General features: G+C 42.6%; 1 protein-coding gene across 2 annotated transcripts in view; it reads right to left on the reverse strand.

Annotated features, from left to right (window-relative positions):
* Positions 1-17,796, reverse strand: part of rps6ka1 (ribosomal protein S6 kinase a, polypeptide 1) — a 61,837-nt gene that overhangs the window by 31,208 nt on the left and 12,833 nt on the right. For both annotated transcript variants that reach the window (XM_030045201.1, XM_030045203.1), the window contains exon 2: positions 14,448-14,492. In XM_030045201.1, coding sequence (XP_029901061.1) covers positions 14,448-14,492 — 45 coding nt within the window. The remainder of the gene's footprint in view (positions 1-14,447; positions 14,493-17,796) is intronic.

The raw sequence follows: 17,796 nt of genomic DNA on the forward strand, positions 1-17,796 counted from the left end.
GCATCTCTGACAGAAACCACTGCAACTCAGTAAAGGGCATTTCCTTTTCATCCAGGACTGAGTTTTCTGCCATCACGCTCACTGATTTTAATTAAAATTCACACATTACTTCGCTGCAAAACCTCATACGTCTCAATTTATAGGGAGCACTACTCTCCAATAGAAACCAACGGGGCAAAGAGAAACTCAAAAGCACCTAAAACACATCCTTTTCAGCACACTGTAACAAGACCTGCCTCTCCCAGTCCTGAAACAGGAATATGAGGCGGTAATACGGCTGCTATAGTTGCTCTCAAAAGTTCAGATACTCTGATGCCATGTTCAGGTAATATCGGATGTCCCATAAATACAGTATGAACAGCTGACTATGTGTCTGTGGGCTGTGATATCTCCCACATGACCTCACAAATTGTGAAGGTCTATCAACACAAAAGGACACTTGGCGGGGTTTGACACTTTCCAGCACTTTGCACCGATATCAGTTTTCCATTCGAAGGAAAAAAAAAAAGTCAATATTAACAGACTGACTCACACTAATACAACTGACCCAACCTACAAACAGCCAGGAATATCTGCCGGAGTGTGTTTATAGCTGATGTTAAATCCAGTATTACAATTTATCTTGGATGTGGGTGTTCCAGCGAATTAAACAGTTGAAACCCTGAACTGCCATTCTTCTAATTCCACTGACGGCAGAAGACCAGCAGCTGGCCGAGGACACAAGGAAGTGTGTGAGCAAAGCCAAAAAGTATCAAATGGACTATTAACGGACATGCCATGTAAAAGTTGTTCAATGGCAGCTATTAAAAGAAAGACACGTATCAGTGCTATTGTGTGGAAAGGGTGTGTTTTAATTGCTTTTTGATTTGTCTGTTTGAGTTTCCATTGGCCTCTTTGGACTGCACTGCTGCACTGTGCTCCCTGCAAACAGGCAAACAAAGCCCTGTAGTGAAGTAACTGGCGCAATTTTGATTTGAAACAATCGTTAAAATGCGCAAATAAGGCCCAGGTTGAATATTACCAGAATTAGCCTTTAACGGTATGAACCAACTGTCAGCATTTTGTGGATTTGACAGCACTCACGAGCTCTGGGCGTTCTTGAACATAAACACCACTGATATGTTCCACAGCCCTTTTACAATATTAGCAGTATTAAAATTCCTCACCTATATGAACAGAATCATTAACACCACCATTAACATACTTGCGCGTTTATTCAAATGATGTCCTCGGAGAGCAGAGAGGACAGCTGGTCCAATTAAGATGGGCTACAAGTGGAGAGGTTGGCTGAATAGAGAACACTAATGGGAGAATGTGTTGAGCACATACACACACCAGCGTACTGCGCACACAAGCGCATGGCAACCCAACCATCCACATGTGCAAACACCAAGTGTAGACGTACAGACGATGCGTACTCACAGAAAGTATGTGCCACTTCCCATAAAACAAAATGTGATATTTCTTTAAAAAAAAAAAAAAAAAAGAATGTGTTGTGAAAAAACATGTACATCCACTTTCAGTACAATAAGCAGAGTTTTTCATGCTGAGCTACGATATTGATCCTCAAAATTGTGCTAGAAAAAGCGCATGTGTTACTGTAGAGCACATATGTCAAACCCAAGGCAAATGGGCAAGATCAGGCCAAGGGCACAATTACATCCAGCTCATGAGATGACTTTTGATTTTTTATTAATACTGGCCCAGTTACATATTGCCCACAATGAAGATACTACAAACTCCAACATGCACTGCAATGTCCTGCACTATCAGCACCACCAAACACCTGTGTGCCCCCCCCTCCTCGTCCGGATGAGCTCATCAGCAGTGCAGCAGATCACTTGCATCAAGACAGTTATTAGGTTGCCAGCTCACTAGCAAGCCAGCCAAAAGCAATGTCAAAACCAAAAGGACAGTGAAAACAGGTGTTTTCCAAAGGTTGGGAGGTTGTTTCTTGTAATCACAAGGTCAACCTGCCTGTATTTTTATGTTTGACTTATGAAATACTATTTGTAGTTGTATTTCTGTACCAGTGATGTGCATTTGTGAGTAAAAACACGTATGACTGTAGATTTTTCTTCAGCAAAACTGAAGTTATCTGTTTAATTTTGATTCCATGTGATGAAACTATTTCTCATTTGAAAGGATTCAGGGTCGGCCTGCAGATACAATACACCAGAAAAGGAAATGACGCAGACTTTTTATCAAAAGAATAACATATTTGGTTTGGCTGTGATTTTTTAATACAGCCCTTTAAGTGATTGAGTTTGACACCCCTGCTGTAGAAGAAGCACATTTGGGAATCTTGAATCTGTATATCTAATTTTATGGAAGCGTAATCCTCTGGCTTTCTATCAGGAGAACACGGCATTCATTTCATCCGAAAATATTGTCTTCATTATGAAAACTGCTAATGCTTATTCTTAGTCTTGTCGGCCTAGAGCAACATTTGGGATTTACATTATCAAAAAAATATTTTGGGATAAAGATATTCTTTTGACATCCTGATGAAAGGGAGCAGGCTAGCTGTGCATCATATTATGGTTTATGGCACTGAAAAATCTCTTGTACAAAAGTACTATGCTGTTGTGGATATGTAGTACCAGCTTGTGAGCTGCCACTTTGTCATTTTTGCCTCCGGCCTGCCAGTGGTAAGTGCTTAGGTGTACCTTTTATGAACAGCTATCTGCTCAGTACTGTGATAGCTGCAGCTAATCATACACCCGGCAAATGAACGGAGGTATGAGGGCTAATACTTTCTCAAGGGGAGAAATGAAATGAGAGAGAGCAAAATCAAAGCAAAAGAGGTCAGTCAATACAATTCCTTCTTAAGTAGACCTCTCACACCGTAATGGACATAAGCCGAAGGCCAAAGGCCTGCAAGGAGCCGCAGGGTAAACACAAACCTAATCACACGCTACTGTACACAGGCAACCCCCTCAGCCTAGTGAATAAACCTTCCCGATAGGTGAGTCAATTGTCTGAATCAGGTAAGAATAGGACAACTACACTACGGCATACACTGAGGGAGCGAGAAAGGAAGAGCAGACACGAGCATGCAGAATCAAAGAGTCTCCAACAGGCAAACACTGTACGTGTTGTTCTAACAAAGCACTGTTTACAGTATGGGCTATATCTGGGTCTGGTTATGGCTGCCTCCCATTCGTAGCCTGTCATTGTATATGCTTGCGTGTTTGTGTGTGTGTGTGCGTGTATATGTGTGTAGCTGCATGAAGCTGCCTCCTTGGTGGCCTGTCACAAAGTGTGACCCAAGACAATATTCTCCAACTCTACCGAAGGATATTACTGACAGAGCTGTCAGCAGAACAGTGCTATAAAAAATACACACCCTGGAGCTCACACCCTGCAAACTATTTTTACCATCTGTCAGGGTCTGTGTGCGTGTGTGTATGTTTGTGTGTGTGTGTGTGTGTGTGTGCATGTTAGTGCCACATCTGCACAGGGGCAGCAGCACCAATGTCATCTCTGAGTTGGTGCCACATTGCTGCCATCAGCATGTTTCTGTCTTAAAATGTAGAAGTTCACATTTTTGTTTCCCCTACCATGACATCCTGGTTCACAGTTACAATTTTTATCAATGTGTGACAGACCAATATACTCGATTCCCATTTGACAATGGCGATGATACTGATGATACAAGGGAGGAGATCAAGGCTTGGACCAGCATCCGATAATATTAAATATCGTAATATTTGTGCCCATATGAAATATGTTCATACAGTGTAGAACCCCAAGCCGAACATGCTAATTTTGATTAATGTGGAATGAAAAAATGGAATAATGCCCTCACACCCACACACACACATAAACATACATCTTTGCAGCAGCTGACTCAGTTCTCCGATTTGACAATACAGAGTGTGTTCAGCTACAAGAACCTGACCTGAAGCCAGACATGATACAGTCAGTCACAGACAGCTGTGTTCCCTTTACCTCCAACACGTCTCCCTGCCCCATTGTCTCACCCTCGCTTGGCTTTGCTCTTCCCTGAAGAGGCCCTCCCCCTAACCCTGCAGAGGAATGTGAAGTGTTTAGCTCTACAGAGCTCCAAGGCGTGTCCAAACCTTGTTAATACAGGCCTCTGCTCACTGGGGAGCGCAGCCAAGCAGATGCCGGCATTGCACATTACTCCTCTGGCTGGATTTCACACTCTGTTGCAAGATGGGGATCAAGTCAGCTATGAAATGTTTGACACTTTCCGGTTCTAAGAATGCTTGATAATGCTGCAGAATCCAGGAAAAAACTGACTCAAGCTGAAATGCACGACTCAGCCGCCTCCCACTGCCCTGCTCTCCATTCCTTCCATAAAGTTTTATTGTATTTATTTAACCTCTGTTAAGCCAAGGAAGGCTTTCTGAGCATGCATGCCCTTTTCCAGCAACATCCTGTTCCACATTCATTTGGCTGCACACATTCACACCTTGTGGCTGCCTAATACAACAACAGTCTTTTACTATTGATCACAATGAAGGTCAACTGGAGCAATTGGGAACTGAGTGCCTTGCCCAAGGGTATTTCAATAGAAGATTTGCATGGAGGAGAAAACAAAGAAAATATGGCACTGGTAAAAAAAAAAAAAAAAAAAAAAAAAAAAAGCTGTCAATGCAGCATATAGGAAGAAGACAGCCAAACACTATATCACTGAAAATTCATTATAGGCCTGGAGTACATTCAGAAAATTTGAAGAAAACCAATCTAGGAACACTGGTTAGGTCGTATGATCCTAATTTTATTTGCAAATAATTCTTCGCATTTATTTAAACCGGCTAGCAGTGCCAGATGGTTGGAGAGCAGCCTACCATATCAGTATGATTCAGATCGTGTCACATTACTTGTGAATCACAGAATATCGATGCATGTGATGCATGTAGCGCAACCCACCCATCTGGTATTCCATGTAGGTCTAACAAAATATTAAGGTTTTTTTGGCAAATACATATAAATCCTGCCCCTGTTAGTCAGCAAAAGCAGAGGGGGCAAGGAAGTGAAGCGGCTAGGGAAGTGCTAGGATGCATCTCATCATGAGATAAAATGCAAGAAGTCCCTGTAGCGATGCTAGCCAAATGACAAAGGAGGCAGCTGAAGATGGGTAAGAGGAAGAAATACACAGGGGCAGAAGAGAATTATTTTTCCTCTCTCTCTCTCTCTCTCCTTTTTTTCCTGACCTCCAGCCTGTTAAAGAGAGGGTTGAATGAATATACCAGATTGACAGCCCTCAAAGGAGCCATCCTTACTGCATGTTCACTTTGAAGAGCACTCCTCACAACAGATAGAAACTAGTGCAAGGACAGAACTGGAAAAAGGAGGGGGTAGACACTATATAAGGAGAGTCCCCACTAATACCAGTATGAAAAATCGTCACTTTCACAGCATTCCAGACACAAATTGTTTTATCTGTTGTCACATATTTTATTATTTCGATGCAAATACATGGCCATTAAAATCCACTTGTCTTAAACAAATAAAATAACTGGTTGAATAAGGCAAAAAAAAAAATCCCAGTGAAATATAAGTGTATTTTACAACAGTGAAATGTAAACAGTATTTGTTGTGCAGATGGGTGAACATCTTTCTCTCCTTGACAGCTAAAGTAAAAAAAAAAAAAAAAAAAAAAAAAAAAAAAAAAAAGGCCAAAGATTCATGGTGTTTATCTTAATTTATTAGCCATCATTTTGTCTTTTTGATGTCACTATTCAATATAATTCCTGGCTTGTCACAATTCTATTACTCTGCATGCATTATCTTTTAATAGTTGATAGGTTTTCTGACAACCGAATGAATGATGAAACGGCATGCGAATGGTATTTTGCTTTTGTGATTCAAGGTATATCCAGTTGAAACAGGAATGCTGGGCTTGGGGTGGGGACGGCTCAGATGTGGTTGGGTTGAACGTGTGACTCAGTGCTCGCTGCATATAATCTTCACCACAATTCCCAGATTCTTCCAAATGAATAAATTCCAACGAAAAGGATGCAACCGTTTTGCCTTGGGAACAGGAACTGAGGTTCTGCTTGGGAACGCAGAAATCTGCACGCCGCCACTCGTATCACGGTGAAAGCAAGTTCAGAGACGCTCGCCCTTTCTCACACATTATCTGTGGAAGTCGGCTCCTTTGAAGAACGGTAATGGCTGATGACAGCGTGGTTGCTGAGCCTGAACTCATGTCATAATACACACAAGCTTGCTCTCCCTTCTGTTGTCCACCGCTTTTCTCCTGTTTTAAATTCCCAGTATGCTTCCCTCTTAGCAACCCCAAAGTAACTTAGCAACCAGATACTATGCATGAACAGGGAAAAAGAGTTGGAATTCTTTCACTCTCACACAACACAAGTATTTGCATGCATTCTAACTGTCTCTCTCCCTCTCTCTCTCTCTCTCTCTCTCTCACACACACACACACTGGATGTTGTGGCAGTGGCTGTTGTGGTAAGGGTGATCAGTGTTAATTGATCAATCTGGACTGCTACTGTTTCACAATACCTTCAACAGTGCAACACACAATCCTTAATGGACCCAAACACACCACATAAAACAGACATACGACGTGTTGAGGCAACCCCGGTAGTCAGGGATTAAGATTATATACAGAGAGATAATACAAGAGTTGGAGACGAGGGCTTTGTGCGTGTGTATTTTGGAGGTCTAATGACTCTGTGGAATGTACTGTATGTATGTGTGAGTGTGTGTGTATGTATGTGTGTGTCTGTGTGCAGAGTACCTATGTGTGTGCAGGGAGAAAAAGCATCACCTCAGGGGTTGTGAAAGAAAGAGTGAGCAGTTACCATGCCTACAACATGCATGTGCACACAGGGAGGCTTATGGTTGCACAAATAAACACACACACACACACACACACACACACACACACACACACACACAGAGAATATGGCTACGCAAAGTTGACTTTCCCGTTTCCTGAATAGCTGGCCTCTGCAGCGCTCTATGGAAGCCCGGAGGTCAAAACGTTCATCATGTAATCTCCAATCCCTGCCTACACACTCACACCACTGGTAAATATTTAATCAGTCTTGGAAACACTCAACACCAAGGCCCCACTGAGCTTTTCCTTTTGATCAGAGCAAACATGGACATAAGGACACGGGGTAATCCAGATACAGATTGGCCAACGGTACATGAGATTACAACCCGCATGAACTCTGTTTACATGCAGTCAAATTGCATTAATGGGACTATTTCTGACTTGTTCCAAATTGCAGGGCCTCATATGTATGCCTAATTGTTTTACAGAATACCAATCCGGTTGCAAATACAATCCTCTCGGGAGATGCTGCTGGATAAGCTGCTTGTTGCGTGCAACTGCAATAACGCAAACATTCAATCAGCCTTCATACCAGAAATGGTGACCGTGTGCATGCTTTTGCATATTATTCATTCACTCACTACAGGTACACAGGTATCTGTAGATGTTGCAATTCCAGCTGGCGGCACCTTCGTGTTATGAGTTGGATTAGCGTTTTCCCCAGTCAAGCCATCTCATCCATAAACAAATTAGCACAACCACCAAGCACAGAGGGGATGGAGTCATATATTAAGCCCTTTTAGCACTAAAAACAGGAACTATTGTCCATTTTCCATTTGCCAAGGATCCAGCTCTAGTTTTTTTTTGGTCCTTACTTGATGTCTGAGCCAACAGGACCCATGATGCAGGAGTACCACACTTTTACATCACTAAAGGCATTTTTTTGTTAGCTGTTGAGCATTTGAAGAAGCCTAATAGACAACAGCAACACAACAGCATGGAGCAATGATGAAGTTCAAGCTCTCATCATTTGGTCAAAGGATGAGATTAATCAGGCGTTGGAGACGATGAAAAGAAATGAGGGTGCAGTGGGAAATATTGCTACGTTTGAGGGAACTGAGCTACGGGCGTGATACCGACCAGTGTCAAGTAAAAATAAACTGAAGCAAAAACTCATGACTGATGAAAAGCGCAAGAATCACAATGATGATGATGTCGGTCGCCCTTTTGCTGTCATCACCGCAACGTTCCTGTTTCCTGTGAAGATGACTGAGACACAAAAGCAAAAACGATACCTAGAGTCGGATGTATTGTAGCAACACCTCCTGTTTGCTCCCACTCAGGCTGCTCCTTATTTATTGTGCAGTGGAAAAGGGCCCTTAGCCTTACAGTCCATATGGGTTATTGTCTACAAATTAGCTTTTATAGTTTTGGCAATGGCCTCCTCACGCACAACACCCACCATGCACAATAATCATGTGGATGCTAATAGTGGCTGGAAAATGGAAGCTGATGCAAAAGACACAGCAAAAGTTTAAAATGAGAGCTTTCTGATGACCAGACATTAATATTTAAACAGCTAACAGTATGCTCTATCATGCAGTTGACAAAAATCTGATCACTCTGTAGTCAGTTGAGACACAATCCCTTTCAAGGCTGCACTGTGAAAGTAGTCAGTGTCTTCTGTTGTCTGATACCGCACTACTCCACACACCAGCATCTACACAGGGCTAAATATGTGCATGTGTGAGTGTGTGCATGGCTGTGTGTGTCACAAAAAACACTCTCAACAAACCGTGTGTGTGTGTGTGACGCTGAAGTGCTGAATTGTTCTGTCACTGTTCTGTCCTTTTTGGCCTCTAATGTGCCGAGTCTTTCTTTAGTCATGATGCCCCCCACTGTGTGGGCATGTCTGCGTCCACACTTGAATAACAGGAGAGCGAACTATGTATTGCCAGCTCTGTGTTTCCTCTCCAAACCACTGTTCTCAGGCCTGGGTCCCTTTTTTTTTTTTTTTTTTTTTTTTTGCTCGCCATCATTTCCTTCCTTGCTTCCTCCATTCCCTCTCCTCTCCGGCTCAGACTGCCGCCTCGCTCCCTTCTCCCTTCCCCTCTGCCGTCTCGTCAGATAGTCAGTCAAGCACAAATGCCACCTGCTCAGCACCTATTCCCAGCGAAAAGCCATTATCTGCATTAGAGCCTTCAAAAAATGTCAGTGACACCAATGGAAAAGGCATTACGTCCCTTCTCGCTGCCCTCAGGCTAAGTCGGCGGGAGTTCATAAGGAAGAGGGAAACACAGGCACGCACAGACTTAGAAACACGCACGCACACACACACACCACACTGCCTTGCCTGTGTGTGTTATCAACCACATGCTGGGTTTAAGTGAACAAAATTCAGTGTTCATTCTACTATGCATAAACAGACAAAACCAACATCAGCCTCTAAGCACAATATGTGTCAGGGTGTGTATGTAAAAACTTGCGCACACACACACACACACACACACACACACACACACCGTGCACGTACCGGTGTCGGTGTACATGTCAGTGAGCAAGCGTGTTTAATTTAGTGTGGCATTTGTACATGGCCAGTATCTCCACTACTGTATGTCTGCTGCATTATTCATACTTCGGATGAATATAATATGAATCTAAACCCAAGTTATTGTTTTATTAAATATGGATGAAACTGTTTTAGTGAGGAACAATCATGGTCACTCCCAAGCAAATGGTCTGAGGCTGGGCGATGCCGTTTTCAGTTATTGTTTTCAGGATGTGGGAACCGTGAAGCCCTCTGAGACTGTAACTGCGACTCAAAACTATACACAAAACAAAACTTGAAAAAGCGAGCAAGGTCAGCCACACTAATGCAAACGTAAGTGATTCTCCATCCCTCTCCCACCTTTGTGCCTTATATCACCTGTAAAAGCACAAGACTCTTCATGGGGTTTTCACTTTTCTCGTTCTGGACTACCAAGTTAACTTTACTTAAGACGCTGACCCCCATTTTAAGTGATTTTGACGCAGAGACCATGAAACTGTGTTAAATATGAAATTATTCAAATGTCATACCTCAACAGTGACTAATACATTCAAAGTGGTAACATTAAAAGAGATTTTTTTTAATAATTAAAAATAATCACACACATTTTCTCATATTAAAACAGTTTTTAGTGAACTAATTATAGTTTAATGCGACTACTCCTCATTTTGACTGCCCTCAAGGCCTTGTAGGGGTCCCCGGAGCCCCACTTTGAAAACCACTGCTCAGTTACATCAACAAGATCGGGAGAAAAACGAGACTCAAAAAAGACAAAAACAGGACAAATGTGAAAAAAAAAAAAAAAACAGTTCATTTACATTTTACAACATTTACGACTTTGCTCACGTTTGGTGTTATTTTTGCCAATTCACTGAGATTAAACACTGTGAGGTCACCAAACCACACCAGTTCCCATAGCAACCGTCTGCCACTGAAATGAACACCTGCAATATGTCGACCAGATACTGTGACATTCCACATTGTTTTTTTCCCCAAGGAAGTTATTTCTCATGAGTGGCTCTGTTTAAGTGTGTGTGTGTGTGTGTGTCAATCAGGTTGCAATAGCTCTGTTCAAATTCACTATTTTTCTCCCATCATGCTTTGTCATGATTAGTCAGGTTGTGATAAATTCGGGCACTGAAGACACCAAAGATATTAGCGGCTGCCTTGCCACTTATATCTGCAATATCTTCACTTGCTAGTGTGTGTGTTCAGAATGTGTCCTCCATTTAAAGTAATATAGAAAATCATGAATTATCCAATTATAACCCTATTTCCCTCTGCCAGGCTGGCCATCAGCTGCTTTGATATGTAACCATGACAACTGATGCATCCTCTCTACACTAAGAGAACAACATAGCTTTAGATCAGGCAACTGTTTACCACCATAATGTGTTATGGAAAAAAAATCGAATAAAAAAAACAAAACATAAAATCTTTAATATGGAACACAAAGCACAAGGTCAGAAAGGTTTAACTGCTTTAATGTGTGGGAAGTGTTACAATGAGGTCTGACTGGCTGGGCTAGTCCAGCTTAGATCAGTATCTGGGGCAGCTAGGGCTGTCACAATCATGAAATGTTAGTGGACAAATAAATGTCACACATATAATTGCAATTAATGAGTTTTTTTTTTTTTTTCTTTTTGCACACACACTGTTCATTTTACGTGCACAGGCTGACAAGCCTCAATACCGCTCTCAGCACATACACATGGTTGTGTGAATGAGCACTGCTCTTAGAAAGAGGAGGAAACATTACCATGCAACATTTTATTTATTTCTAACGCTGCCTTAAAATCCCCTTGACCTTTGGATAAAAACATTATTGAGGAGCCTAACGATTATACAAAATGATAACTGTCAGCTCCAGTAATCATGATCATGTGATGAACAGTAACTGTGACAGGCCCACTTACAACACAATTAGGTGAAGTGACATATTAAAAATCTTATTAGTCATTCTAGTCTGATTAATTTCCTCCTCCTTTCCTCTTCATGAGGTAGTCGTCTGAAATCTCACCAATATATCACAAAGATCCATTTTCCAAAATAGCCTTATTATGAGGCCCAGGTTGTCTGCTGCATTGTCTCAGCTTTGTGAATACATCCTTCATAGTTCCCCTTCAGGTATCTTTTAAAGCAATGATGTTGATATGATTTGTGGACAAAAACAGGCCCATTTTGTACACTTGTGTGGGAGTGCACCACTGCAAAGCTGGCTTGCTGCCAGGAAGTAAATTGCTGGGTAATATCATTCCTCTTGGACGGGACTGCACAGCTGAGTTTCCTCTCAGGTGGCTGCGCTGTCTGCTTATCCCAACAGCAGACTTCACTAGAGGCCATTTTCCGGTAATAGCTACGATCACACCAAGAATCCAAATTTTAATCTGTTTTAAAATGCGCAGAGATGATGATGAGATCAAACAGAGCGGGGCGATGGGGGGTAGCTTGGAGAAGACGCAATTAAATGAGAAGAGAAATGAGCACTTGCTGTCTTTTAACTTTATTATACTGATACCGCTCAACTGAACTCCATTCCTGTCTTATTCCAACCTATTCTTATACTCAGTTGCCAGCTCCTCAAGAAGTACACAACCCACAGCATGCACTCAACCTTTATTATGAAATCCCCAGGGAGGCAAGAGGAGAGCAGAGTGACCGACCTTACCTCCCTCAGCAGCCTTTGTTTCTTTAACTTAATGGCTCAGACAACATGGGAGAGACAAAAGGAGCACGATGCGCAATGCCTTCGTATGTGCGGGTATCACACCATATGTATAGGTGTGATAGGAAACCAGAGAGAGACAGAGAGAGACGTCAGATGATGTTATTTGGCTAATTAAGACTGTGGCTGTTATCTCCAGGGATACAGCACTCACTTGTCCTTTAACCTTCACTTTTCTGAACCCCTCCCCCAGTCCCTATTATACTGGGTCCTGTCACGTCTCTGTGCTTATGCTGCTTTTTAGGTTTAATTCCAACTCCATCTGCATGGCTGCATGATGGTATGTCATGATGCAGAGTGATCACTAACTCTTTCTTCCATGCTCATCCCCCACCCTACATCCCTCCCACTTGATCTGTCGGGAGCCAGGTAACTCCCATTCCTAGAGCAGATAATAGCTGCCATTATCAGATTCCCAGCATTTAAACGGCAGCGTGGCATCGATCGCTGTAGTGCACGGCTAGACCTTCCCTGACTGCATGGTGCCAGCAAAGTCTGGGGACGAGGTCTGCCCCCGTCCCCGGTGAGAGTCAAGATCTGATCCCTCTGTGTGACATGCATTATTTATGGGGCTATTTAAAGACTAGTGACTTATTCCCACCTTATCCACTTCCAAATCCATCATCCTATTCCATCTTTCACAGCCTATCCATCTTGTTTGAGAAGGAGAGGACGTAGGTTCCTGCTCGTGCAGCACTACTCCCATGTAGGAAATGCGCCTCCCTGTTGGAAGCCGTCTTAATTAACAAGATTACGGAAGTTATTAGATTAGTGAAATCCTCTTCAATCAATTAACACAATGCCTGGTCCATGTTATGGCCACGCCGCTTGTTAAATTATATTATTCAAATCAGTGGTGTAGTTTATCTTGATTTGCTCATGTGAAAGCATTAAAGGAATAGTTCACCCAAAATACAAAGCAATATTTTCCCATTTATCCCTAGTGTAGTCTATTCATCCAGGTAGTTTCTGTGTGATTTGGTGAGGTTTCCAGTCGGATGTGATCCTCCCTGTCTATCTTCACCCCAATGCAGAGGGGTTGGATGGAGCTCAAATCATCGACACGGATGAATAAAAGGCAGACAGATACATTTCACCTGTGTTCTCTGGTCAAGGACTATGGATTACACCGGGTATCTGTGTCATTGTTTCTAGAAAGAGCTGTTGCTGTTGAATTTTCACACTTTTGACAGTTTGAGCTCCACAAAACAATACCATCCAGCCCTGTTGTGTTGGAGTGAAGGGAGATTTGAGACCTGAGACCAGAGAAAGGGAGATGTGCAGGCAGTGCCTCCGTATGCTCCCTTCTCCTGGTGGGCAGAAAAAAAGATTTTGGAATTGGTCCGGTCCAAATTAGCACACAAAGGTAATGCCTGGCGGAGATCTACACTCTACTGAGAGCACTCTTCTATTTTTTCTTTGTTTTAGGTGAACTCCTCCTTTAGGTCCTGCATCACCTTTTCTTGTTAGCAAATGTTAATGGCTGAATTGGAGGCTTTGAACAGAGACTTTGGCCGCATCTCTGCTAATGCCGTTGAGACGGGCTACTTTGACTAAAACCCCTCATTCACATACAGTACTCTCAGCTTGGCCTCCGTCACAGCGCATTGTTCTCATCTGAAAGACAAGATACTCAGTCCGACATGCTCTTCAGCTCCTCTCTCCCTCGAGAGCGAGGAATGAAGAATAGAGGAGAAGCAAGGAGGAACATTTCCTCATTCTCTGCTGCACAGCCCAAGAGTAATAGTCGACTGGAGGAAACAGGATCACGTTTCAGGGTTGGACAATAAAGCATGGAGGGCGAGCCAGGAGCTGGGAAAGGGCTGAGTCAGTGATTATGTGTTTGTGTGTGTGCACATGAATGCATGTGTGTAGCCCTCTGTATGGATGCAGGATGTGTTAATACATTAAAAGGACATCTGAGGAAATGCACCATTTGTCTGATTATGGCCCTGTTATCTTGACCCAGACACATCACAGAAGCTGAACCCGCTCGTCTATCTGCCTAACACACTGACTAAGCCAGTATTCAACACATTAAAAACATCGCATGTCCCCTCTGACGGCTGTCAGTGTTGTTTATAATTAAAATAACACACACACCTACGTGAGCACAGACATGTGAGAACATGACAGCCTTCTATCCCTCCTTTCTCCAAAGAGTCAGCTTGAAAAACTGATTCATTGCACAGAATTATTCCATTTGTTGGAATAATAGTTTTCTGGTGCTTGTCCACCATACCAACACACAAAGCGGCCAAGAATTTATCTCCTCAGAACCTCATCTATTGGGTGCTGAGCTGTATTAGCACTGAGTCACATTTGTGTGTGTGTGCATGCATAAATGTGTGTCTGTGTGTGCATGTGTGTGTGTGTCCAGCGATGCCCCGTACCTTGACAGCAGGCGTGACTCCATCCTCAGCAGTGCTCTGCCCGTTCTGTGGAGAAAGCAGATGTAAGAAACAGTCAGCATGCGTGACAGTGTGTATGTATGTGTGTGTACGTGTGTGTGCGTGTGTGTGTGTGTAAAGGAGAAAGCAAGAGAGGAGAGGGTATTTGCAAGACTGTGTGGGTGGCGGCTATGCATTGTATCCAGCACTTTGCTAGTCTGCCGGCAAAACCAATAATCTAAGGCTGACACACAAACGCACATCGCTCATCTGTCCCCCAGTAGGTAAGTTCTGCCTGAAAAGCGTAATCATTGTTATTTGTAAAACAATGGCTTGCCGACGGCTCTTCCGAGAATCAACACGGTGTTCATACAGTGAAAGTGAGTGTCTAACTGAGTCAGGTTAGTTGATCGGATGTGTATATCATTCTCCCGCACTCCAAGCCATATAACACAATGAAATGAAGGACATTTGTGGGATACCTGTGATGGTATTTTAAAGCAGGAACAATGATGGGTTATAATGTCAAGTCATATTAGCGTCACCAGTCACTACACATGTAAGATCTAAGGATGCCAGACAGACACTGAGGCAAAATTTCCCTGTCAGTAAGACTGGCTGTCTGGCTGACTCATGGCATGTACACACTGAAACCCCCCGTCAGTGGGTGCAGTACAGCGCCCCCTATTGAAATGCTGGCACCCCATACCGGCTTTGTTTTTTGAGATTTGTGCACGAGAAGATGCACGGGACAGGCAAAACTGGATTACACTTATTCCACAGCTATGTATCAAACAATTAGCCTAAGATTTGTATATTGAATAGCTAAGTTAATTCTATTTTTTAAAATGTTATTTATTTTGCTTGGTGTGGCTTTTATTTGCAATGTTTACTTTTACTTTTGATGTACTGAACATGTCACTGTAGCCCATGCCTTGATACTTTCGATAGTTGCCTTTAAGTAATTAATAGGCCTATTATTTCATGATTTTTTTTTTGTTACAGTGTTTTATTAGGTGTGAATAAGTTCTTTACATAAAAATGCTAACTGTGACTGTTTTGACTGAAAATAAGCATTATGTATCAGATTTACTGTTGTGCATTGTTTTTGCTGCTGCAGTAAGACGCGTTCTAAAATATATTTAGACAGATTTCCCTCCGTGGAGATGTGAAACAAGCTTGTAATCTATCAGTGAGCTCATCCAACGATAAGAAACTCGGCTTAACCATCAAATTACATGCTTTTCTCCACTTCAATGTCAGTTGAATCTACAGGGTCCTCACTTCAATCGACTCTGAGCATCATTAAACTCAATATCACCCTACAAGATGGAGTGCAGTAGATACAACAAAGACCTGTTACTGCTGTTCAGATGTCCCAGATGAATGCATTAAAAAAAAAAAAAAAATCATCGCTAGCTTTGAAATCACAGATGTCACATGATTTGACTATCCCAGCTCACCTGTCATGTTAAAACAGCAAACGTATGAACTGCTGTATACAAAAATAAACACAATATTCACATGAGCACACACACGGAAAGACAGGGAAACATTTGTACCTTAACACAGCAAAACTAAATAACGACTCCCCCTTCATCCGCTTTGTGCTTTGTTTTTTGCACTACAGAGGGGCGACCCTGAAGCCGTGCGTTTCCTCTACATGCTCTCTTCCTTTAGACTGCGCAAAACAAAACAGACAGCATGGCAGCAGAGGAGGTCAACACAATGACAAGCAGTGGCCTTATACAATAGCGCTATAAAGAGGAGGGGTACAAAGTGCGGGACATACAAGGAGGCAGAGAGGGAGAGAGAAAGAGAGAGAGCAACTTTGCCAAGCTCTTCTATGTTCAAGGGAAATAAAGACCTACTATTGCACAGAGGAAAAACTGTGGACCTAATTCACTCTAGCTTTAACAGCTCACAATACACTCTCCCCTGTGTTGATCGATTGGTGGATTTGGCAACAAGATGAATTAACTTCCCTCTCTCTACTTTGTGCTTCACACCGGCAATAACCAGCAACTATGAACTGGATAATGTGTACGGCCCCAGCCACTTTGCAGACCATCGGTTCCTCCTGCTGGACTTTAATCACGATTTCAGGGGAGGCAATTTAATTTGGGTGAACCATGCCAGTCGTAAAAGCTGTAAGAGCTATGTTGTAAGTGAGATAGCATGGGAGAAATGGAAGTAATTAAGCCGCTGAGGCATGGTTTGGAAGTCAGTCGCACATGTTTAGTGTTTTAGGAGTGATGATTTCATAGAAAACCAAAAGAGCACAACCAGTTGAGGAAGTCAGTGTAAGGTTTCCATTCCCTAAAAAAAAAAAAAAAGTCAGCACATCTCTCTTGTTCTCAGAAAAAAAAAAAAAAACAGAAATCTTGCCTACTAACCCAACTGTCTATGACTTTCCTTCACCTCATTTTCTCTGCATGAGGGGGGTGTGTGTGTGGTTATAGTAGTTTAACCCAGGATGGCAAGGAGCAAGGCATTGGAATCCTAAGTGTGCGACTGCAGTTGTCTGCGAATGTGTTTTGTGTGTGTGTGTGTGTGTGTGTGTGTGTGTGTGTGTGTGGTCAGCTATTGCTTCCCGAGGTTGCTGCTCAACACATTTCAACCTCATTAGCTGTGCATGGCTGATCCAAGTGGCCCAGTTAACTGTGCTTTCCCTCCCCTGGGCTTCCTCAATGAGAGCACAGACATGCACACACACACACACACACACACACACAGACTAAACAGACACACATAAATATGTTCAGAGTCCAAGGCGCGCATTATCAAAAGCATTTTTTGAATCACATGGAGGTAAGTGATGCTCATTATGCAAATACAAACAAGTAAACAGATACAAAGCACATGCGAGTCCACAACAAGAAAGCAAAACATACCAAATACAGACTTACAAACAAACATACAGCTGCCATGTATAATTAAGGCAAAGTAAACATCTGGGGAGTAATGCTGTTATGTGCAGATGAAAGATAAATCTACATTTTTACAGTATGATTAGCAGCACTGCCCTGTAGCTAGGCAACCAAGGAACACAATACACTTTCTCTTCTTGGTACCTGTAATCATCTGCATGCCTATTTACATTTCCTGTGATCACACCTGCAACTGAGTATTGACAACAGGTCACATTACACATAAGCTATTTTTTCATTCATATAAATCTGACTCTGAGGAAGTGAGGTGAGGAGGGAAGCTAAGGATAGACTTAACGTCACCAAACTAGGAGAACTTTTAATTTTAATTCACAGAGAGTGAGGGCTTACGCACGCAGGGCACCTACTGGGCTCGGGGTTGTGTTATCACATGCCTGTGTAGTCACCCATCTACCCCTCCT

This window comes from Myripristis murdjan, chromosome 22, assembly GCF_902150065.1.
Source record: "Myripristis murdjan chromosome 22, fMyrMur1.1, whole genome shotgun sequence".
In the NCBI taxonomy this organism is placed as follows: domain Eukaryota; kingdom Metazoa; phylum Chordata; class Actinopteri; order Holocentriformes; family Holocentridae; genus Myripristis; species Myripristis murdjan.